At 37.8% G+C, this 23,167-nt stretch overlaps 1 protein-coding gene across 2 annotated transcripts in view; it reads left to right on the top strand.

The window, feature by feature from the left end:
* Window positions 1-23,167, top strand: part of kif13bb (kinesin family member 13Bb) — a 44,604-nt gene that overhangs the window by 7,538 nt on the left and 13,899 nt on the right. For both annotated transcript variants that reach the window (XM_081379599.1, XM_081379600.1), the window contains exons 7-29: window positions 822-1,002; window positions 2,901-2,988; window positions 3,076-3,210; window positions 4,890-5,002; window positions 5,695-5,806; window positions 6,116-6,328; window positions 6,415-6,525; window positions 7,532-7,666; window positions 7,860-7,990; window positions 8,795-8,881; window positions 10,312-10,496; window positions 11,695-11,926; window positions 12,682-12,844; window positions 13,950-14,096; window positions 14,322-14,471; window positions 16,045-16,170; window positions 16,833-17,000; window positions 18,630-18,787; window positions 19,795-19,927; window positions 20,013-20,159; window positions 21,044-21,073; window positions 21,742-21,841; window positions 21,931-22,057. In XM_081379599.1, the coding sequence (XP_081235725.1) occupies window positions 822-1,002; window positions 2,901-2,988; window positions 3,076-3,210; window positions 4,890-5,002; window positions 5,695-5,806; window positions 6,116-6,328; window positions 6,415-6,525; window positions 7,532-7,666; window positions 7,860-7,990; window positions 8,795-8,881; window positions 10,312-10,496; window positions 11,695-11,926; window positions 12,682-12,844; window positions 13,950-14,096; window positions 14,322-14,471; window positions 16,045-16,170; window positions 16,833-17,000; window positions 18,630-18,787; window positions 19,795-19,927; window positions 20,013-20,159; window positions 21,044-21,073; window positions 21,742-21,841; window positions 21,931-22,057 (3,172 nt within the window). The remainder of the gene's footprint in view (window positions 1-821; window positions 1,003-2,900; window positions 2,989-3,075; window positions 3,211-4,889; window positions 5,003-5,694; window positions 5,807-6,115; window positions 6,329-6,414; window positions 6,526-7,531; window positions 7,667-7,859; window positions 7,991-8,794; window positions 8,882-10,311; window positions 10,497-11,694; window positions 11,927-12,681; window positions 12,845-13,949; window positions 14,097-14,321; window positions 14,472-16,044; window positions 16,171-16,832; window positions 17,001-18,629; window positions 18,788-19,794; window positions 19,928-20,012; window positions 20,160-21,043; window positions 21,074-21,741; window positions 21,842-21,930; window positions 22,058-23,167) is intronic.

The raw sequence follows: 23,167 nt of genomic DNA on the forward strand, positions 1-23,167 counted from the left end.
AACAAAACAATAAAACCGGAACAATAAAGCATATTTAACCCTGTAAAGCCTGATATATGAATTTATTTATTTTTAAGGAACAATTTATTGTATTTTTAGACAAAATACTTCTTTAAAAAATCTTAAAATGTTTGCATGTGTGTTTTATGTTGTGTATCATATTTGATCAATTATGCTTTTATGGCTCATATAATATGATATAGTGAGAATATAGAGGCCAAATATTCAATTTGATGCAGATATTTGTATGGCCAAAAATATGAAATTCTGATAGCTTGTAAATAAATTTGATATTTATAACAGTATAGGAGATACTTGCATAAAGTCATATAAATATCAGTCATCTCTCTATATCTCCCAGTAATATGTCTTAGCGAGATGAAATGCAAATGCTTAGTGTTATGATCAAAACTCTGGAGTTTTGAAGCATGTAATGCAATGCAATACGATGGAGATTGAGAGATGAGCAAATAAGCGTTCCTCAAAAGTCTGATGGATCATAGTTGATGCAAGTGTTCACCTTGAAATATTACTAACAATATAAAAGTGATTCTTACTTTTACCTAAAATTCAGTAAAGTCTTCATCAAAAAGACACGTGAACCACAAACTGAAGGTGGATGTTTGTACAATTATACTAAAAGACCTTTTACTTGATAAAAATGTTTGACAGATGCCATGTGGTAGATTGTGTACATCATGTTTTTCAGCAAATTAGACATGTATGTATCAAATGTGATACGGTTTTGCTGTATAGGGTTAAACAAAGAGCTGATCTCTGATTGGTTCCTGCTGTTCCCTCTTTGTCTTGATTGGCTGCAGGCTCAGGAAAGTCGTACACGATGATGGGAACGTCCGAGCAGCCGGGTCTGATCCCGCGTCTGTGCAGTTCTCTGTTTGAGCGCACCGTACGGGAGCAGAGGGAGGGCGAGAGCTTCACCGTGGAGGTCTCGTACATGGAGATCTACAACGAGAAGGTCCGAGACCTTCTAGATCCCAAAGGGTGAGGATGAACAACTACATGCACATTATTTTTCAATTTAAAAGTGCAAGTTCGCTGATTTTCAACCCTCTTTGTATTGTTACAATGCTGGTAGTGTATGTAAATGGACAATGTTTATGCTTTCTCTTTGTTACCTGGGCCAAGAAATCCAGGGTGCATCATCCGGCGGACATTTTAACTGTTGGAATGGCAGTTTCCTTCAGTTTTTCTCCCTCGGTTTGGCCTAAAACTCTGTGTTCGTAGTCATCCAGTTTGAAATGTTAACTGCAAACATGGAGGATTTTCTGATTTCCCATCACAGCGTTCTCTCCATGTTTACGATACTTTTCAGCCTTTATCCACAGCCTACAACATACTGAATTCTTCACTGGAAACTGAAAGTGACTCACTCCCGCTAAATGTTTACTCTTTGAATTATTGCACCCAGGAACAATACAAGTCGACACCATTATGACTAAGTTTGCAAAGAAGTTTTTCCTACTAAAGCAGGGTAATATTTGACTCTGGTCAAGCCTATCCAATAGGAGCAGACTGGGCGTGGCCTTGGACGCCAACATGCCCAGTGCATTATGGGTGTTGAAGTTTTCCTACCTATTTGGTAGTTTTCTCTCCTTTTTCTTAGTTTTCTTTAGTCGTGTAGCACCGATTTCAGTTTTGTTCGCCTTTCTACTACATAGGCTGCCAGGTTTTATTGAAAGCCCATTTTGCCACCAGTGAAGCATCTCTTTTTTTGCTTGCTATTAGGTTTCGGGCATTCATGAAAAACCTGCAAAAATTACACAATTACAATGCTTAAAGGGGTCATATAATGCCATTTTTGTACAAGCTAATATGATTCTTTAGGGTCTAAATTAAAAGTTTGTAATATACTTTAATTAAAAATTCTCATTAGTATTGTAAGAAAACACTCAGTTTACCTGGTCAAAAACAGCTGTTTTCAGCACGCCGTTTAAGTGCATGTGTCTTTAAATGATAATGAGCTTTGCTCACCCCGCCCCTCTGTTCTGTGCATACTGCGTACACAGTTTTTTCAAATAAACACTGTTCTTTTAACAAAATAACCATAACGCATTGTTCATTATAAACGTGGGATTATGAATTATATTGAGAACGTCGTACATAGAAAACATGCCGTAATGTACCCTGAGTGTAAACCTTAGCTGCATTCATCGTGAAGCGTGCTAGCGATTTGCAAAGATTAATATAAAGATTAATATAAAGGACAATAAAACGTTACACTCACTTCAGTTCTTCTGGAGGTGCAGCAGGAACACGAATAGTTGGTACCGATCCTTTTTTCAGGAGCAGCTTCTTATACTGACCCTCGTTTGTAAAGCAGTCTGGTGTGTGAAATGATTCGCACAAACATGAAAGCATTGACGCTGATCGTGGGGATTAACGTTATTCCCTTCGAAAACAAAACTCAGCCACTGCGTCTTCAGCTTTTCGGATTTAGGAACATCAAAATGATGCTGTGTTCCTTATTACACCCAAGAACAGAACACCACAATCGCTTAGACGCCATTCTGCTCATAGACAGTGCTCCAGCGTATCAACAATGACGCGCGGACTATGATTGACAGCTCGCTCATGAGCAAGGGCGGGTCTGTGTTGAAACGCTGCTGTCAATCAACAATCGTGGGAGGGGCGTCACAAAATCGAACGGCTTGATTTGAGATGGGGGAAAACGTATAAGAAGATAAAAAAAAACACTGGATGGATTTTTTATCATTTTATGATGGTTGTGTACAGGCACTGCCAACACATTTCAGTACAATCAACTTGTAAAAGTGCATGTACCATTATATGACCCCTTTAATATGCTGTAATTATATTTTACATTGTGTACTGCAAATATTGTTGGTTCTTATGAAAAATTGCTGTGATGTTTCTCTCAGGAGCCGGCAGGCGTTGAGGGTCCGAGAACATAATGTGTTGGGGCCGTATGTAGACGGTCTGTCCCGTCTCGCTGTGACCAGTTACAAGGTTCTTCCAACACCTTCATGAATATCCAGTCTAATGCTCTCAGTGCTAAAACAGTATGTTTGTGAATGCCCTCCTTTTGTTTTTCAGGACATCGAGTCTCTGATGTCGGAGGGGAATAAGTCTCGCACTGTGGCGGCCACAAACATGAACGAGGAGAGCAGCCGGTCACATGCCGTTTTCAACATCATTCTAACACACACGCTCAGAGACCTGAAGACGGGGGTGAGACACAGATTTCTCAGTCATCAAATTAAAGGTGCAGTAAGAGATTTCTGAGAAACACTGTTGAAGGGGGTGTGTCTACTCATAATGGGGAAGGAGAGAGAGCCAATCAGCAGTAGGGGGCGTGTCTACTCATGAAGGGGAAGGAGAGAGAGTGAGCCAATCAGCTGTAGGGGGCGTGTCCACTAGTGAAGGGGGGGAGGAGAGAGAGTGAGCCAATCAGCTGTAGGGGGCGTGTCCGCTCATGATTGGGAAGGAGAGAGAGTGAGCCAATCAGCAGTAGGGTGCGTGTCCCACTCATGATGAGGGAGGAAGAGTGAGCGAGCCAATCAGCAGTAGGGGGCGTGTCCCACTCATGATGAGGGAGGAAGAGTGAGCGAGCCAATCAGCAGTAGGGGGCGTGTCCCACTCATGATGAGGGAGGAAGAGTGAGCGAGCCAATCAGCAGTAGGAGGTGTGTCCCACTCATGATGAGGGAGGAAGAGTGAGTGAGCCAATCAGCAGTAGGGGGCATGTCCCACTCATGATGGGGGAGGAGAGAGAGTGAGCAAGAGGGAGATTTGAAGACAGACTGTTGAAAGAGAGATGGCTGAGAGACATAAAAGAGAAAAGCTCAGTGGAAAAAGAAAGCTTATGATCAGGCAAGAGCTTTAGGACCCGTGTTAATATTATAAAAGCTTTCCAGCGCTGGAGAGACCTCAGCGGGAAGGCCTGAAAACGGACGCAGAGGTTGAGTTTTGATAGCTTCGGCTATGATAAAGACGCATCCACTCTGCACTGCATGTTCATGCATTTTGGAGGCGGAGGAATGAAGGGAGGGGTGTGTTTGTTTGGGTTGATTTCAAATACCAACTGTGTTTCTCAGAAATCGCTTACTGCACCTTTAAACCCTTTTAATGAAAGGTGAAATGTGTTATTTTAGCACCACTAGGGGCACTAATTGAATTTAGCAAATTGATAGATATTTATATTTTCTAAAGAAATGTTAGCATCACTCACATTATCCCCAGAAAACGAAAAGAAAAAAAAAATTTGCAATTCAGTTTGGTTTAACTAGTAATGAAGGAATCACACACTGCAGATTTAGTATAATTGCAGTTAATATAGTTAAATAAAACCATACAAAACTTTCGTTACTTGAAAGATCAACTTAACCAAAATAAAATATAAAAATTAAGCTTATTTTATTTCAGCTAGTTGCCAAAGTACCATTTCTCCTTTCATTTATTTTAAATTATTTTCATTTATTTCTCCTTTTATTTATTTCATGTACTGAAATAACTGTTAACTATAATTGGAAAAAGACATTAATAAAAAAATATGTAGAAGGGACAAAAACTAGTAAAAATGACAAAAACAATAAAATTCATACAACTTTTAGTTAATTAAAATAAATAAATTAATATATAAAACATAAAAACTAATTAAAATAGTAATAAAAACTATAATAGGAATAAAAATATCACAGTTAAAGTCAGCATGAAATCAAATTTGACGCTAATTATTTTCTTAAAGCATGCTACTGGTCTTATGCTGATTTTTGTTTTGTTTTCGTTTCATTTGAAAATGCATCACAATATGCTAGTAAATTTTGTTGCAACTTTCATTTCATGTTTACTTAAAAGAAAAGACGTATCTACTGTTTGTATTATTGTCATAGACTGGAATGTTTCTTTCAGACGAGTGGAGAGAAGGTGAGTAAACTCAGTCTGGTGGATCTGGCCGGCAGTGAAAGAGCGGATAAAACCGGAGCTGGAGGAGAGAGACTCAAAGAAGGCAGCAACATTAACAGGTTAAACACACACACACACACACACACACACACACACACACACTAACACTCTCTCTCACACACACACACACACACACACACACACACACACACACACACACACTAACACTCTCTCTCACACACACACACACACACACACACAAACTCTCTCACACACACACACACACACACACACACACACACACACACACACACACACACACACACTAACACTCTCTCTCACACACACACACACACACACACACACACACACACACACACACACACACACAGGTTTCCATGTTTTATAGGGACTTTCCATTGACATAATGAATTATACCGTACAAAATATGTTCTATCCACTTACACTAACCCTTCTCTTAAACTTACCCATCACAGAAAACTTTCTGCATTTTTACATTTTTGAAAAACATAATTCTGTATGATTTATAAGCCGTTTTCGTCATGGGGACCAAAAAATGTCCCAATATTGTCCCCCATTTTGTCCCAATAGTATAGTGAACCACACACAAGTTTGTTTTAAATCAGGTTGGGGAGTTTTGCTGTTCCGAATTACTTAATTCGATTAATCATCTGATATTTGTCTATTTACACACTATCTTTGTTTATCCCTTCATATTTTCAGGTTTCACTTAAACACACTGTCATTTACACATATTTCAGTGTATTCTTGTGCTAATGTGTGTGTTCAGGTCTCTCACAACTCTCGGACTGGTGATTTCGGCATTGGCGGAGCAGGGCGCAGGAAGAAACAAGAGTAAATTTGTTCCTTACAGAGACTCGGTGCTCACATGGTTACTGAAGGTGACGATACGCGTTATTTTAACACTGCACACCTTGTAAGAATCGAATTATTAGTCTTCAAGGAGTAGGTTGGCTCAAAATGAAGATTTTGTCATTGTTTTCTCACTCTAATCATGTCAATCAGTCCCTGTATGCTGTTATTTTTTCTGTGAAACACAAAAGGAGGATTTCTAAAGAAGTTTTAAAATGCACTGTTTGAGTGAAAAACCACATCTATTTGAGTTGTTGTTATGGAAAAGATGCCATAGATTTGGCTTTGCATAAATAACCACTTTCTGATGTAATTTCCTCTTTTTTTTTGCATGTCAGGACAGTTTAGGAGGCAACAGTCGTACAGCTATGGTTGCCACGATTAGTCCAGCGGCCGACAACTACGACGAGACTCTGTCCACGCTACGGTACGCCGACCGGGCCAAAAGCATCGTCAATCACGCTGTGGTTAATGAAGATCCAAACGCCAGGATCATCAGAGAGCTGAGAGAAGAGGTGGAGAAACTGCGCAGTCAGCTGACCGAGGCTGAGGTACGACACACTGACACCTGTCTGCTGTGCTAAAGAGATGAACTTTGACCTCTAGTGTATTCAGAAGTGTTTTTCTGTGTGTGAAGTCAATGAAAGCTCCTGAGCTGAAAGACAGACTGGAAGAGTCTGAGAAGCTGATCCAGGAGATGATGGTGAGCTGGGAGGAGAAACTCAGGAAGACGGAGGAGATCGCACAGGTATTAAACACACAAGATGCTGGATGTGCATCTGACGTCACGTTGGCTATGTTTCCATCCAAAGTTGCGAATTTAACAAAGCACCGTATCCATCCACAAAATCCTCACTTCCTGATAAACTGGCGCTAAAGTTGAGTTCCAGAAGTAAAAACTTCCATTAGGAAATTGATTTTGATTGATAACTAATAGGCCTTTAAAGCTTCGAGGTTGTTAATTTAAAGCATTTGATCTGTTGAAGCCATCAGCCAGCATTATTTAAGCATATTTTTAAAATGATGTTTAACTGTGGATTTCCTAGTGAAAAATTACATTACCCATGATGCAGTACAGAAAATTACACCAATCAGAGAGTCGAAACAAGCAACATGCTCCAAAAGATCTCTTTAGCTCCGCCCACTCCTATGTATATGTCCCATATTTATACATTTATGCATATTTTGCAATAAACTTAAAATATTTATTTATATATATATATATGTATATATATATATATATATATATATATATATATATATATATATATATAAATAATAAACATTTGTAAATTAGTAGTTTTATATTTTTTCATTGTTCTTAATTTGATTATGCCGTTCTCAATGCTTTATCGGATTGTAGTTCTTTCCCTCACTAAAGCCGTGAAGTACCTTTATATTCTAGTTAGATTTTTTTATTTTTTTTTGCTTCAAATCAAAGTTTGTAATGTTATGATTCAGCTCGTAGCTGATTGGCTTGGTTCATGGCTTATAACGCTTTAATGAAGACTATTTTAAAATGATTTTTTTCAAAAATACGCAGATGAAAAAGGTGACGGGCACTAAAGCACTTTAGCTGTTTTTTACTGCATTTTTTACAGTGTATAATTGTTGATCTTTTTTGTTATAATTGTGGGTTATGGGGGTTTTGTCTGGGTTTTTTTGTATTTAAAGAAATGATAAAACTCCTCAGGACAGTCAACAAATCACACAATGGCTTCTGTCCTCTGAATTGAATGTGTCTGCTTCTCTAGGAGCGACAGAAGCAGCTGGAAAGTTTGGGAATTTCTCTGCAGTCGTCTGGGATCCGAGTCATTGATGATAAATGTTTCCTGGTCAATCTGAACGCAGACCCCGCCCTCAACGAGCTGCTTGTGTATTACTTAAAGGTACATACACGAATGAATGAAAACTAGTGTTACCTTCTCAGCTTGAACATTTCTCAAGACATTTCTCATTCATTATATGTATATATGTGAAATATATGCATGTGTAAGTGGTAAATCTGCTGTAATGATTTCAATTTGAAAGCAACATGTTTTGAAGGATTGTATTTCCATTTGTGTGGGTGTGTGTGCACAGGAACACACTCGTGTGGGTTCTGCGGACTCTCAGGACATTCAGTTGTGTGGTTTGGCGATTCAGTCGGAGCATTGTGTCATCGACATCAAACTAGAGTCGGGAGTCACACTCACCCCGAAGAGAAACGCTCGGTAATCACTCTCACACACACACACACACACACACACACACACACACACACACACACACACACACACACACACATACACACACACACACACTGATTTACACGTATGGAGAATTATGAGCAAAAAAAACATCATAAATGATGTCTAAAATTACAAACAGGGTTATTATAGTTAACTAAAACTAAAGCCATGGAAAAAAAAAATTGTTACTTTGAAATAAAATGTTAACTGAAAATAAACTTAATTTTGTTTCATTTCAGCTGGTTGCCAAAGCAACATTTGATCATATATATATATATATATATATATATATATATATATATATATATATATATATATATATATATATATATATATATATATATATATATATATATATATATATATATATAAAAAAAACTAGTATATATAACTATATATATATATTTATATAGTTATATATACTAGTTTTTATATATATATATATATATATTTATTTATTAAGAAACATAATTATTGTAAAGTAATTGTATTGTATAGAAATTGTAATTTTACAATAGAATATAACAACTACACAGATAAAATTATAAAGTTAAATTATATAAGTTATTTATAATGACCTAAACTATAATACTGAACTAAACATTGTTTATACAGGGTGTAAACCTACATTAATTGCATTAACATTATTGCATAAGCTCTAAACCTAAAATGATGTTCTGTATGATACATATTCATATGTCTCAGTCCGTCTCTGCTCTATAGCCAGTGAATAGTGATAATGTGTGTACATGTGATGACTCATACACTGCGTGTCTCTGTGTGCAGTACGTGTGTGAATGGAGCGGTCATCTCGTCTCCTGTCCAGCTGCATCATGGGGACCGAATCCTCTGGGGAAACAACCACTTCTTCAGGTCAGCGAGGCACATTTACACTCTGGTCAAGTGCGAGTTTTGGGTTTAATTGGTGTCTAATTTGGTGTCTGTTAAAATAAAAACTCTGGTGGATTAAAATCTCAAAGATGACATTTTATGTGTCTCTTCTTAAGGGGAGACATGGCAGGCAAAAAACACACACTTTTTCACTGGTCAATTTTGAGATTTTGGGCTATTTGTCTTCAGTAACATGTCTTCTTTCAGACTTGTGGTGAAAAAAAGTCCAAAATACACATTTAGGTCTTTATTTTCCTACACTTTGTCTGTTTGCGTCTGTAGATTTCTCCTAAATTCAACAAAAGTTGGCGCTGTAAATCATCATGCTGCTCCGCGATCGCTGTCTGCACACTGTCATCACATACACCGTTGGAAAGCTCTCTCTTTCCTGTACAATGTTGTCAGATCCAAATATGGTCATTTCCTTTTTTATCAGCAACCAATCGTGAAAGTACAATGGGGCATTTAACTCTAAAAGCGAAATCTCATTGGCTGATGTCAATTTTAAAGGGCCGTTTTCTCAAAATTGTTAAAATTGCACACCAAACTTTCCAGTTGTATTCCTATCTATATTCTTAAAGGAACACTCCACCATTTTTTGAAATAGGGCTTATTCACTTTCTTTCCTACATTTAGATAGGTGGGCAAATGCATTTTTGTCTCAGTGCATGCATTGTTTTAGTTTGACAGGGTCGGCGCTAGCTTAGCTTAGCATAATGAATGGAATCCTTTGTTGCCAGCTAGCATGTCCTGAGTAAAAGTGATTAAAAAAAAAAAATACACCTAATTACTTCTTGTGGCCTGCGTATTCACAACGAGTACAAATAGCGATGCAGATTAACACTAGGCGATTTCCTAGCCTTAATATATAAGTCAATATCTGCCTAGGAAATCGCCTAGTGTTAATCTGCATCGCTATTTGTACTTGTACTTTGTTCATATATCATTCAGATTCTGATTTATACAACATTTTATACCTAAAAATGGGGCGAAAATTGATTTTTTTTTTATGGCTGTTGACAGTTTTATTGATTCTGATTAATGGAGTGATAAAAAGAGACCCAAAATCCCCACTGGAAAAACCTTTGACCCTAATATGTCAACAAAATGAAACAAGAATTTTGAATCTGGCTTTATCCAGTGTTCAGATTTCTCTTCTGGAAAATATGCAAATTAGTGCATATTTAATGAGATACTACCTAATTTGCATATTTAAACATAAATATTCTAAAAACTTGTAATACAAAAGATATGTGTCTTAATGTCAGTAATCAACTGGGGAAGTTTCATGCTGATATCTATTAGTTTTTGTTTTTTTCCCTATTCACCTGGGGTGTCTCCCCTTAATGGACCTCTCAAAAACAATGTGTAAAAGTGCGTCCTGACTGGTGTCTTCTCTTTGTGTTTCTCAGGATCAGCGTGTCTAACATGTATCGTGTTGGCGTGGAGGATGAGGAAGGGTCTGTGATGAAGGCTGGTCTTCACCCGGAGAGTCTAGATGTGGACGTAGACCGTCTCAGTCACGGCTCCAGTGACACCAGCTTCAGTTTCGAGTCTGCACAGACAGAAGTCATGATGAAAGCTCTGGGAAGCAATGGTGAGGGACATGTCGCTTAACACACAAACTGTAACAATCAATATAAGCTGTTTCAAAGTAGTGTTCATTCTCTCAGCTTAAGGCCGAAAATTCGCGTAAAAATAAATACGACCTCACGTTATGTCAATCACGCTTACACACTGCCTCCGAAACTTTTGTCCATCATAAAAAAATTCGTATCGGGTTCGATTTTCTGCGTTTTTGCATCCGTAGCAAGCATTTTAAATGGTGTTTTGACAATTCAGAGCCACCGAATCACGAATACGAAAAAACGCATAAGAAAATTTCGGACTCAGTGTGCAAGGGCCTTTAGTCCTGTGTCAAATGTCATTTTCATTTTTTATCATATTTAGTCAACCTTATTCTGGGCATTTTAGTCTAGTTTTAGTCAATGAAAACTTAGTCACATTTTCGTCATGCTGCATAATTAATGGTTAAATTGATAATAGGCTAATTCATTTTGCTCCGTATTGTAATCACAACAATGATTAATCGCATCCAAAATAAAGGTTTGTGTTTACATAATATGTGTGTGTGTGTACTGTGTATAATTATGAATACACACATACGCATGTATATATTTAAGAAAAATGTGTATATATAATATAAATTATGTATATATATATAGAATATAGAATATACATGCAAATATTCTTAAATATATACATACATATGTATGTGTGTGTGTGTGTGTGTGTGTGTATATATATATATATATATATATATATATATATGAAGAGTTCAGATGCAAAAGCCTCTAAGTGCCATCTGAAATTTTGTCCTAGAATGATCATTTTTATAAAGCTTGTATATTTAAGGTAAGTAATTTCACTTTAATATCAATGCAAATTACCTATTAATTGTCATTTAAGTGAAATTACTGAACTTAAATATACAAGCTTTATAAAAATGATCATTCTAGGAGAAAATTTCAGATGGCACTCAGAGGCTTTTGCATCTGAACTCTTCATACACACACACACACACACACACACACACACACACGTATACGTGTGTGTGTATATATATATGTATATGTGTATATAATATAATTATTTTGTATATATATTTATATGCATTTTATGCAACACAAACTTTTATTTTGGATGCGATTAATCGCGATTAATATATATATATGTGTATATATATATTTATGTATATATGTATGTGTGAAAATGTCTCTGTGTGTCTGTCTCAGACCCGATGCAGTCCGTGCTTCACTCTCTGGAGCGCAGACACGAGGAGGAGAAGCGTTCGGCTCTGGAGCGCCAGCGGCTGATGTACGAGCAGGAGCTGCAGCATCTGCGCAAACGCCTGTCCTCAGAGCTGCAGACGCAGGGCTCTCCTCTTCAGCATCACCACAGCAGCGAGAGTCTCCACATGAGCTCGGCCTCCTCACAGAGCCGACTGCGCCAGTGGAGCGAGGAGAGGTGGGAAACTGCTTTACCTCAGAGGCTACGTTTACAAGCAACCAAATGATCTGTTAGTAATCGGCTCAATCGGACTGAAAAGCCTTCATGTAAACATCTTAATCAGTCCGATTAAGCTCGATCGGATTGAAAGGGCTGGTTTATTCCTTTTCTAATCCGATCGAGAGAACGTGTAAACACGTGATCGGATTGAAAACCGAAACTGAAAGGACTGCGCGTATGCAATGATGTTGAAATAGCGTAATGACGTGAGGAACGAGCTGTTCTTGCTGTTGAATAAAGTGCCATATAAATGAGTGTCTGTCTGTGAAGTGGAGCAGAACAACGTCCCATCAGTCCTTGTTTCAGATTCTCCTCCACAGACGACACGTGATAAATATAAGCATCACGGCACAACGGTTCATATGCTCATTGTCTCCAAATTATGACCAGAAATGGATAAATATTAAGTCTGCTATTTAAAACAAATAAATAACCAATGGTTATTATGCACAAACAGCTGGAAACTCTGTATAATCGATCAGTGTGCGCATGAAATCTATTCTGATTTGAAGCTTGTGACAAACACGCGCACATTAACCCGATCACGTTTAGCGTTCATAAACACTACGTTCAGATTCTTCAATCAGAATGAATTCAGTCCAAAAGTTGTGCATGTGAACGTAAACGCCAATGCGTTTCGACTTGTATTCTAAACCACAGAAAGTATCTGGTATGTGTTTGTGTGCCACGTCTCATGCTTCATGTGGTCTCAGGGAGGCTCTGATGAGCCGAAGTCTGCGTAAGCTCAGAGAACAGATCGTGAAGGCCAATCTGCTGGTGCAGGAGGCTGGATTCATCGCTGAAGAGCTCAACAAGAAAACAGAATATAACGTCACACTGCAGATTCCTGCTGCCAACCTCAACGCCAACCGCAAGGTCAGGACAGACTCTGTGTGTGTGTGTGTGCGTGGGATTGATTGTTGAAGTATTCATCCAGTCACATTTTTCTTTCGAGTTTATTTAACTATCACGATGTAGTTAATCATTCACTGGCGTCATATTTGTGAACCGTTCAATTGAAAAGGTTCTTTTGGAGGATTTAGTTAAGCATTCATAAATCACTCGACTCTAAACTATGACATGTTTGCCACAGTTAATATAACTTAATTGAAGAAACGAAAAATAGTGATAAACTGCCATATATGACTAAACTGAATGATTATTATTATTATTAATATTTATTCAGTTGCCACACTATTTATATCTATATAGCACATATACATATGTACACACACACACACACACACACACACACACACACACACACACACACACACACACACACACACACACACACACACACACACATATATATAATATGTATGTGTGTGTATATATATATATATATACACATATATATATATGTATATGTATATATTAGTTTCAAATAGTTGCTGTTCACTTTAACTTTTTATTCATCAAAGATTCCTAAAAAATGTATCAGTTTCCACAAAAATATGAAGCAGCACAACTGTTTTCAACATGGATAATAATCATAAATGTTTCTTGAGCATCAAATCATCATATTAGAATGATTTCTGAAGGATCATGTGACACTGAAGACTGGAGTAAAATTCAGCCTTGATCACAGGAATAAATTACATTTTAAAAATATATTCACTTACAAAACAGTTATTTGAAATTATTGTAATATTTCACAATATTAGTGTTTTTATTGTATTCTTTATCAAATAAATGCAGCCTTGGTGAGCAGAAGAGACTTTCAAAAACAAATATTACTGACCCCATACTGTTGAACGGTAGTGTGTTTTTAAAATTATTTTTAATTCTGAAACATATTTCACCAGCTAGAAATTGTTCTTGTTGAGTTTAGTCTTTATAAACATAAGAACTTCACTGACAAGCTGTAGAGAGTGGTTCAGGGAATGATTTGGACTGTATATTAGAGGACCGTGTTGAATTCTGGGTTAGGGTGATTAAAGTGCTGCTTAAATACAGATTGATGTTCTCCGTTCTGCAGCGGGACACGGTTCTCAGCGAGCCGGCGGTGGAGGTGAGGAGGAAGAGCAAAGGGAAGCAGATCTGGGCCATGGAGAAGATGGAGAACCGGCTGGTGGACATGAGGGATCTCTACCAGGAGTGGAAAGACTATGACGAGGACAATCCTGTATGTCAAATCACATGAGAACTTTAGTCTCACAATTTAATGTGTTACGTGTTTTTAATGAAGCATCTGTAGTGGCTATGTATATAATGTTTGTAAAGCTGCTTAAACTCAATATATATTTGTGAGTGTATGTTTATATTTGTGAGTGTTTTATTGGAGATATTACATCTTCATGAATGAAGTATGCTTAAACGTGTTCATCTCATCCTTGCTGTCTGTGCTCAGGTCATGCGTTCCTACTTCAAGCGTGCCGATCCGTTCTTCGACGAGCAGGAGAATCACAGTCTGATCGGTGTGGCGAACGTATTCCTGTCCTGTTTGCTGTACGACGTCAAGCTGCAGTACGCAGTACCCATCATCAACCAGAAGGGGGAGGCATGTACAAAACAGATTAGTTTTGATGTTCATATTTTGTTTAGGAAAGGGTATTGTTTTCATATCATATTTTATACCTTAAGGCAACACATCAGGGGAATAAGATAAAAAATTAAAGGTGTCCTATTATGCTTTTTTCCATGTTCATCTTTCTTTTGTGTTTGAGAATGAAAAAGTTCTGCAAAGTTTCAAAGCACAAAGTCCCTCCAACGGGAGTTCTTCTCTATATCAGTGTCAGTGTTTCTGAACTCCTGAAACGCCTCCATTGTAGTCTTGAGTTTCTTCCGGGAACAAACACGTCACAATATTCCTCATTTAAATAATTCATGCGCAGAATAAAGGGGCGTGGCCTGGTTGAGTTAGTTAGTAGTGTGTTGAAACTCACGGTTATAGTGAGAGACAGGACATTTCCCAAATGCGCTTGAAGCGCTTGACCAATCACAACACATTGGTCCAGCCGACCAATCAGAGCACTGTGTGCTTTTCAGAAGGAGGGGCTTCATAGAGACAGGAACTAAACAGAGCATTACTGACAGACTGGGAAGAGAGGAGCTGCAACAATGGAGAATATGGGGAAAATAATGTGTTAAACATTCAAGCATGAAAACCTATTCTAGAAGAGCCTAAAAACAAAATCAAGACTTTGTAAAAGGTCCCCTTTAACTAATATATTGATTGATTACATTAAGAATTGCAAATAGTTTTTGTATTATAAGTTTTCTGAAATGTTATGTTTAAATATGCAAATGAGGCACTAAGTAAGCACTTCCAGAATCGAAATCTGAACAAGCCAGGTTCCAAATTTCTTTCATTTTGTTGACATATTAAAGGTTTTTACAGAAAGGAGTTTTGAATAACTATTTTGATCACTCAACAAATCAGAAAATAGCCAGAAAAACAGATTAACAGCCAGAAAAAAAAGAAAAAGAAAAAAAAAAACGATTTTCACCAGGTTTTTAATAAATAAACCATGCGAATGTTATATGAACAAACCTTTCTGTAACAGCAACAACATGGGAATAAGTTTGGTGATTGTAAAGCTGCTAAAGTGGAGATTTATAATTGAAATCTACAGATGCAAATGATAGTGTAATAAAATAAAACACTTAAGTGTATTTTGGATCTTTTCTTTCCACTAGTCTAAAAGATGACATGTAATGGAAGCAAAATAGCCTAAAAGGGAAAAAAAAAGAAGAAAAAAAAAGATTGTTTTGCATGGTGTGTCTTGCCTTAAATGGATAGTTCTCCCAAAAATGAAAAATTTGCCATCATTTACTCACCCTCAAGTCATTCCAAACCTATATGAGTTTCTCTCTTCTGTTGAACACAAAAGAAGATATTTTGAGGAATGTTGGTAACCAAACAGTTTATGGTAGCCATTGACTTCTATAATAGGAAAAAAAGAAATGCTATGGAAGTCAATGGCTACCGTCAACTGTTACCAACATTAAATATATTAAAATATCTTCTTATATATTCTTAGGTGAACTGTCTCTTTAAGTTCATGCATCGTCACAGTCCTGACAAGCTCCAAGGGAATTGATTAATTAGCGCTGGTTTTGTGTTTTTGTAGGTGGCAGGTCGTCTTCATGTAGAAGTGGAGCATCTGAGTGGAGAACTAGAGGATTGTGAGACGGGGGGCGGAGACTCTGAGATCAGTCCTGACGGCGAGATGCAAGAACGCAAACTTACATGCATGGTCAGTTAGAAGAGGAAATCTCCAATCAAACATGCAGTCATGTAGCCTGGAAATCCAGACCTAAATCTGAAAGATTAATGGTCTGGCATCGACTGATGAAAATCGGCCAGCTCGAGGGGCGGCACCAAGCATGCATTTGAAAATCTCACTGCACGCAATTGGATAACATTACGACCAATCACAACAAGCCCCATACGCTTAGCTACCAGCGGAGCTAACTGGTAGATTAGACTCTCGCCGTATCCAGTCGGCGAAAAAGCAAAAACGCCCTTCTTGCAAAGGAACGATTCAAGAGGCGCTGTCTTCTGTTCCTCTTTTAGATAAAAAGCCAAGTCTAACTCGTTCTTTGTAGCGGCCAAAGCCGTTTCAAACAATTGGTGTTCATCCATAGCCATCTTGCAATGTTTACTAATGACTTCGACGTCGCAGCGCTGTCGTCAGCTGTCGCCTATATCAGATAACCCGATGTGATTGGTGCAGCTCGGATACAAGGGCATATTTAATGAGCATCATTACTCGACGCCAGAGTAAACTTGCTGAGCAAATTCAACTCTCGCGAGAACTCTGTATTTCCAGGATAGCAATCGTTAATGCACAGAATTAAAACGCTAATTCTAAAAGTCTAAATTGTAGTTGAGTTGTAGGACGTTTTCTGTTTGCAGATCAAGGTGTTGCAGGCGACAGGACTACCTCAGCACCTCTCGAACTTCGTGTTCTGCCAGTATCACTTCTGGGAGCAGCAGGAGCCGGTGTTCATCGCTCCAGAGGTCGGGCTGAGCGTTCCCAGCAGCCGAGAGCCTCAGAGTCTGGTGCTGTTCGACAACTGCAAGGTGAAACACTCATGAAGGCCTGCAGGAACGATGCTGCCTTCACGTGCAGTCCGAGCTATCGTAAATACCAGTTTCCCAGTCAGAAAATGGACATGAATGCCCTCTAACGTCATTTTCACTACTCAGAGATCATTTTGATTCCAGAGTGTTTTCCACAACAGCTGCATCGCCTTGTCTTCTCGTTAAAGAATTGAATATTTACAAATATGAATAACCAATTGAAGCATATTGAATGTTTTGTTTGACCAAAATGCCAGAATTGTTCACAAGCTGACGGTCTAGATGGCGTGGTAAAACTATATAGTTGGAGATATGGTTGACAACCAAGGCTTGCCATTAACTAGCCACTTCAGCGGGTTGAATTTTATATGTAAATATACATTTTTCAATTGTAGTCTTTTAAAAAGGCTTCTGAAATTATAAACTAAGTGCAATGTAGTGTTGTCAAAAATATAGATTTTTCAATACACATCGATACTGAAATATCTGAAACGCTTCCAATACTCATTTTCCGCAGATACACATACCAGCTGCTCTCTCTCTCTCTCTCTCTCTCTCTCTCTCTCTCTCTCTCTCTCTCTCTCTCTCTCTCTCTCTCTGGCAGCGACGAGTGACACACAAACCGCCTCTCCTCACTCACTCGTTTCATATTTGTGCTGTTACAGGGCTTGAATTTCGCCATTAGATTGTGCGCATTGCGCATAATTTGACTAATTCCTGCAGATTTTGTGCTCAAACCCAAAGTGCGTGAACATTAAGCCTCCTCTCAGTACTAAACTGAGTTACATTTCACTGCTTATTGTGCTTAATACACACAAAATAATGTAAAAATGCCGGTCTTGCTGAGTGTTTATGCAAACACAGTATTCACGCACATGTAACAGTATAATGGATCCGTGCGTCAGGTCTTAAAGTGACAGCAGCCTAATAAACTGGCTGCCAAATTATGAGATCATATTAAAATATCTATATGGCAGTTTTTTCCTATGGTATCGATGTCTAAAGCTTGGCTGTGAATGTTATGTCCAACAACAAAGCACTTAAAAGCGACAAACTCATATTTACGAATTCAGAAGTGGGAAACCGGACATTTCCGATAGCATGTGAAGGCATGAGTCCTAAAACCAGTTTTGACTTCAATGTTTTTTTTTATGGGTTTGAATGGGTCTATGGTGAACACAAGCTTAAGAAATTTGTGATTTATTTTTACCATTTGTATTTATATATTTTTTAAAGCTTTTAATGCTGAACAGGAAAAATCATCTACTCACTATTCTGCTTTCCTAGCCATGTTCTGTTTAAAATCTCAAACTATATGCTTAGTGATGGTGACATTGTGACCATGTTGTAGTTCGTTTATAGCCTAACTTTAGATTACTGTGTGTAGGCTTTAGGATTCATTAAAAACTGTGTGAAGATGATCAAACGTCTAAGAATCCTAAACTCTTGTTGGTCACAGGGCTTATTTTCTGCAAAAATCCTGTTGGCTTTTTGTCGAGGGAACCAGACAAAAATATGTCATCCCTGCAGAGCTTTAAACATGTTGTCCTCTATCTTGTTTCTCTCTTGTTTTTCTTTTTTCTTTTATGTACAAACTGTGTTAGTCATCATCTCTTTCTGCATCTGTAGAATCTGGAAGTGTCCGTAACCGAAGACTTCCTGGAGTTTCTGATGGAGGGAGCCGTGGCTGTTGAGGTCTATGGCCACAAACAGGCAAACCCGCGCAGGAATCTGGCTCTCTGGGACCTCGGAGTGATTCAGGCGAAGACTCGCTCTCTCAGAGAGAGGTACACCTGCCTTTATAATACTGATGAAACATAATATGTATGACTGATCATTTCTGTGACAGCACAATTGATTTAGTCAAAGTTCAGATGATCGTGGGTTTCCCAAACTGGGGTTCTTGAGCTGATGGAAAGCCTCATAAAAATGTAAAAAAAAAAAAAAAAAAAAAAAAGAGGGAGAGAGATAGAGAGAGAGAGAGAGAGAGAGATATAACTTCAAAGTAAAACACTTATAAAATAAAATATAATATATAAAATAGTATTTAGTAAAATATTAATAAATATAAATTTAATATTTTCTTTGTTTACCTGCATGTCACTATGCATTCATGTGACTATGAACCAACATTAATGTCAAATCATTTATTTTGAAATATTTATTTTAAAAGTGTCAGAATAAAATACTTACTGAATTAATAATTACTCACTAAAATGTTTCAAATATTGACTTAAAATCTCAGGGGTACTTGGGTCAAAGAAGTTTGACAACATTTTGGGAATCCCTGAACTAGGATGAAAAGGAAAATACCGTACAATCTTGTGATATTTTAAAGTGTAAGTAAAGACACATTTATTAGCAAAGTGCTTTTCACAATACACAATTGTTTCAAACAGTGTTGTTATATTTTTGAAAACTGCACCCTTGGTTTTACCTTGCATGCTCTACCTTGCATGGAGATGGTTGGGCGTGTCTTATGCTAATTACTAACTGCAGGCTCATGCCTCCTTACTTAGAACAGAATCCGGAATAATCAACATCAGAATCGTGTCTCAGTGAATTTCGGTCTTATTTTAAAGGTGTTTTATTAGTTTGTAGAGATAATATTTTTTTAATTAATGTATACAATTTAAATATTATTAGTATTTAAAGTAGTATTATTCTTGAGTTTATAGACTTCGATGCTTATATGCCGTTAAATGATAAAAATGGGTTAACATTTTTTATCATATCAGTCAATAATTCATAAGTCAATAGTTTTTCATGAGCATTTTCCATGCTCTGTGTGCAGGTGGAGTGAAGTGACCCGCCGGCTGGAGCTCTGGGTGCAGATCCTGGAGCTGAACGATGCTGGAGAGTTTGTGCCGGTGGAGGTTCAGCCAGCGAAGGACATCTGCACTGGAGGAATCTTTCAGCTTAAACAGGTCTGTGTGGATGTTAATGATAGTGACGAGATGTAGAGCTTCATGTGCAGTGTGTGCTGATGCAGTTCATGAATGTGTGTGTCAGGGTCAGTCCAGGCGTGTTCAGGTGGAGGTTCGTTCGGTCCAGGACTCCGGCACCATGCCTCTGATCACCGAGTCTGTGATCAACGTCTCCATCGGCAATGTGGAGGTCCATCAGACTCGACCTGGCAGAAGCACAGAGATCCAGACGGTGAAAACTTCTTTACTGTCTTCTTTACGTCATTGGATCTCATTCACTAAATCTGGGTGTGAATGTTTTCACTTGATTCACTAACAAGTCACTTAAATCGATTCAATGTTTTGAACCAGCTCAAATCAGACGTGCACTATAATAGCAGATAACCTCCAAAACATTTAATGCATTAAGATTTTATATGTATTTTTTTTTAACATTGTGACAAGTTACCCTACAATAAATCTTAATTTATAATTTAATTTAATATTTTAACACTTAATATATAAAGTAAATGATCAGTTCTGTTTGCAGTTTTATTTCAGTATTATTTTATTAATATTTTGAATGTGTCTGTCTGTGTGTGTGTAATATTAGTTTTTATTTAATTTTAGTGTTTCCACTTAAAATTATTTTAGTTAGTTGCAGAGGAAACATTTCTGACATTTAGTTTGTTTTTCATCTTTTATTTGTATTTTATTTTAGTTCAGTTTTAAGATCATTTTTGTTGATTTAAATAGTTTTAGTTTAGTTAATGATAATAATAGCCCTGGTGCCATTATACGCCATAATTAATAGTTATGCCACTTGCATAACATAGTAAATAGTTTACAACTTTAATAGTTTAATGCTTAATATATACCCAAAATGATCATTTCTGCATAATAATTTAGCTGGTCACATGTAGTTGAGGCCTATATAAAACTACTTTTGGAAATTGCACACTTGGCTTTAGTCTCTTATTGTTAGAGAGCTAAAGGAAGCTTAGTGCTGAAAGTCCTAATATGGGCGTGTCTTATGCTAATTACTAACCGCAGGCTCACGCCCCCTTATTTAGAACAGAATCTGAATTGATCAACATCAGAATCGTGTCTCAAAGTTTTTCTGTCTTATTTTTGAAGGTTGGAGATAAAGACGTGGACAGTTATCAGGTAATGATTTTTATGCTTTTTTTAAATATGTAAATGATGTCTGTGATGATTGGCTAACCTCTGTGAACCTTTGTGGAGTTTTCACTGTCATCATGTAAATGTGAGCTGATATGTAAATGTAGATAGTTGTATGTTAATGAAGCTACGTTATTATAGCTCTTATTTTTCAAAATAATTGGGAGTCCGTAAGATTTTTTTTTTTTTTAAAGAAATGTGTTGTTTATATTTATAGTAATAGTTCAGCAAGAATGCATTAAATTGGTCAAAAGTGACAGTAAAGACATGTATTATGTTACAAAATATTTCTATTTAAAAAATGCCTATTGTCTATTCATCAAAGAATCCTGAAAAACGAAATATTAAGCTGTTTTTAACATTGATGATAATCAGAAATGTTTCTTGAGCTTCAAATCATCATATTAGAAAGATTTCTGAAGGATCATGTGACACTGAAGACTGGAGTAATGATGCTGAAAATCCAGCTTTGCATTTTAGAATATAATCATATACCAAAGTTATTTTAAATTGTAATAAAATTTCACAATATTATTGTTTTTATTGCATATTATTGCACTGTTGAGCAGAAGAGACTTGCAGTACAGTATGGTAGATATGAGCTGTGTGTGATTTAATATAGCAGTGTGTTTTCTGCATGTTTCTCCCTGTAGGAGTTTGATCTGGAGAGACTCAGGGCCCAGTGGCTCATGGCTCTAACCGAGCGACAGGAATATCTGGACCAGCGTCTCCAGAAACTTGTTGGCAAGCAGGGTAGGGATGCACCATCAAACGTGTTTCAGCTTGTGGAAGAGATTCAGGGAACATCACTGATGAAAACATCTTTCTTCTGACATGTGTAGATAAGTCAGAGGAGGACGTGGAGAGCGAGTCCCAGCTGCTGGAGTGCCGTCTCACACTGACAGAGGAGAGAAACGCTGTACTGGTGCCCTCTGCTGGCAGCGGTATCCCAGGAGCCCCTGCGGAGTGGTAGATGCACATCAGCTCTTCCACGTTCATATGTTATGCTTTGATGGTTCTAGAACATCTTTCCATTCAAACAATCATAGGACTAACCAGATCCAACCATAACCACCTTTTAAAGGGATGTTTCGGAGTAAAATCAACCTAGGGTCCTTTGCACCATGACCTCGAGCCAAACACCCCCCAGAAGCCTTTTTCCCCTTGGTCGAACATTATTAAAGTTAGAGCTTATTTAGAGATATCAGCCGGATGGCTTAGTGCAGGCGCTAATGGATCCAAGGTTGTATCTCGTAAATTACCCCACTAATAATGCCCAGAATGGCACCAAACTTCTACAGTAGCACAAATAGGTTCTGTACTCATAAAACGAGGCATTGGAAAGTTTGTAAGTACATCAGGAGTTTATTTAGATAACACTTGCCTGACGGCTCATGCTACCGCTAACCCGGATGTCGACGTCACTTCTGTGGTTTGGGAAAAGCCTGTAAAAGTCCTGGCAGAAAGCGAAGCATAAGGATGTAGTGTAACGACGCCCAGTTATAATATGCCCCCAATATTTTGTTGGTAGTACCAGTTTGCAACAATTATTAGTTAACACTAAGTTGTCAACACTTCGGAAAAAAATAATAAAAAATGTTGGATATCCTGGCTTTCTGCCAGGACTTTTACATGCTAAGTGACGTCGACATCCGGGTTAGCGGTAGCACAGCCATCAGGCAAGTGTTATTTAAATAAACTCATGATGTTCTTACAAACTTTCCAATACCTCGTTTTATGAGTACAGAACCTATTTGTACTCCTGTAGAAGTTTGGTGCCATTCTGGGCATTATTAGTGGGGTAATTTACGAGATACATCCTTGGATCCATTAGCGCCTGCACTAAGCCATCCGGCTGATATCTCTAAAAAAGCTCTGACTTTAATAATGTTCGACCAAGGGAAAAAGGCTTTTGGGGGGTGTTTGGCTCGAGGTCATGGTGCAAAGGACCCTAGGTTGATTTTACTCCGAACCATCCCTTTAAGGGCCGTGACTCACCAAAACGACGCTTTCTCTCTCATCTCTCCGACAGCGAGTGACACACAAACATGCCTTTCCTCACTCACTTGTTTAATTTGC

The sequence above is a fragment of the Scardinius erythrophthalmus genome, assembly GCF_964197995.2.
Source record: "Scardinius erythrophthalmus genome assembly, chromosome: 11".
In the NCBI taxonomy this organism is placed as follows: Eukaryota; Metazoa; Chordata; class Actinopteri; order Cypriniformes; family Leuciscidae; genus Scardinius; species Scardinius erythrophthalmus.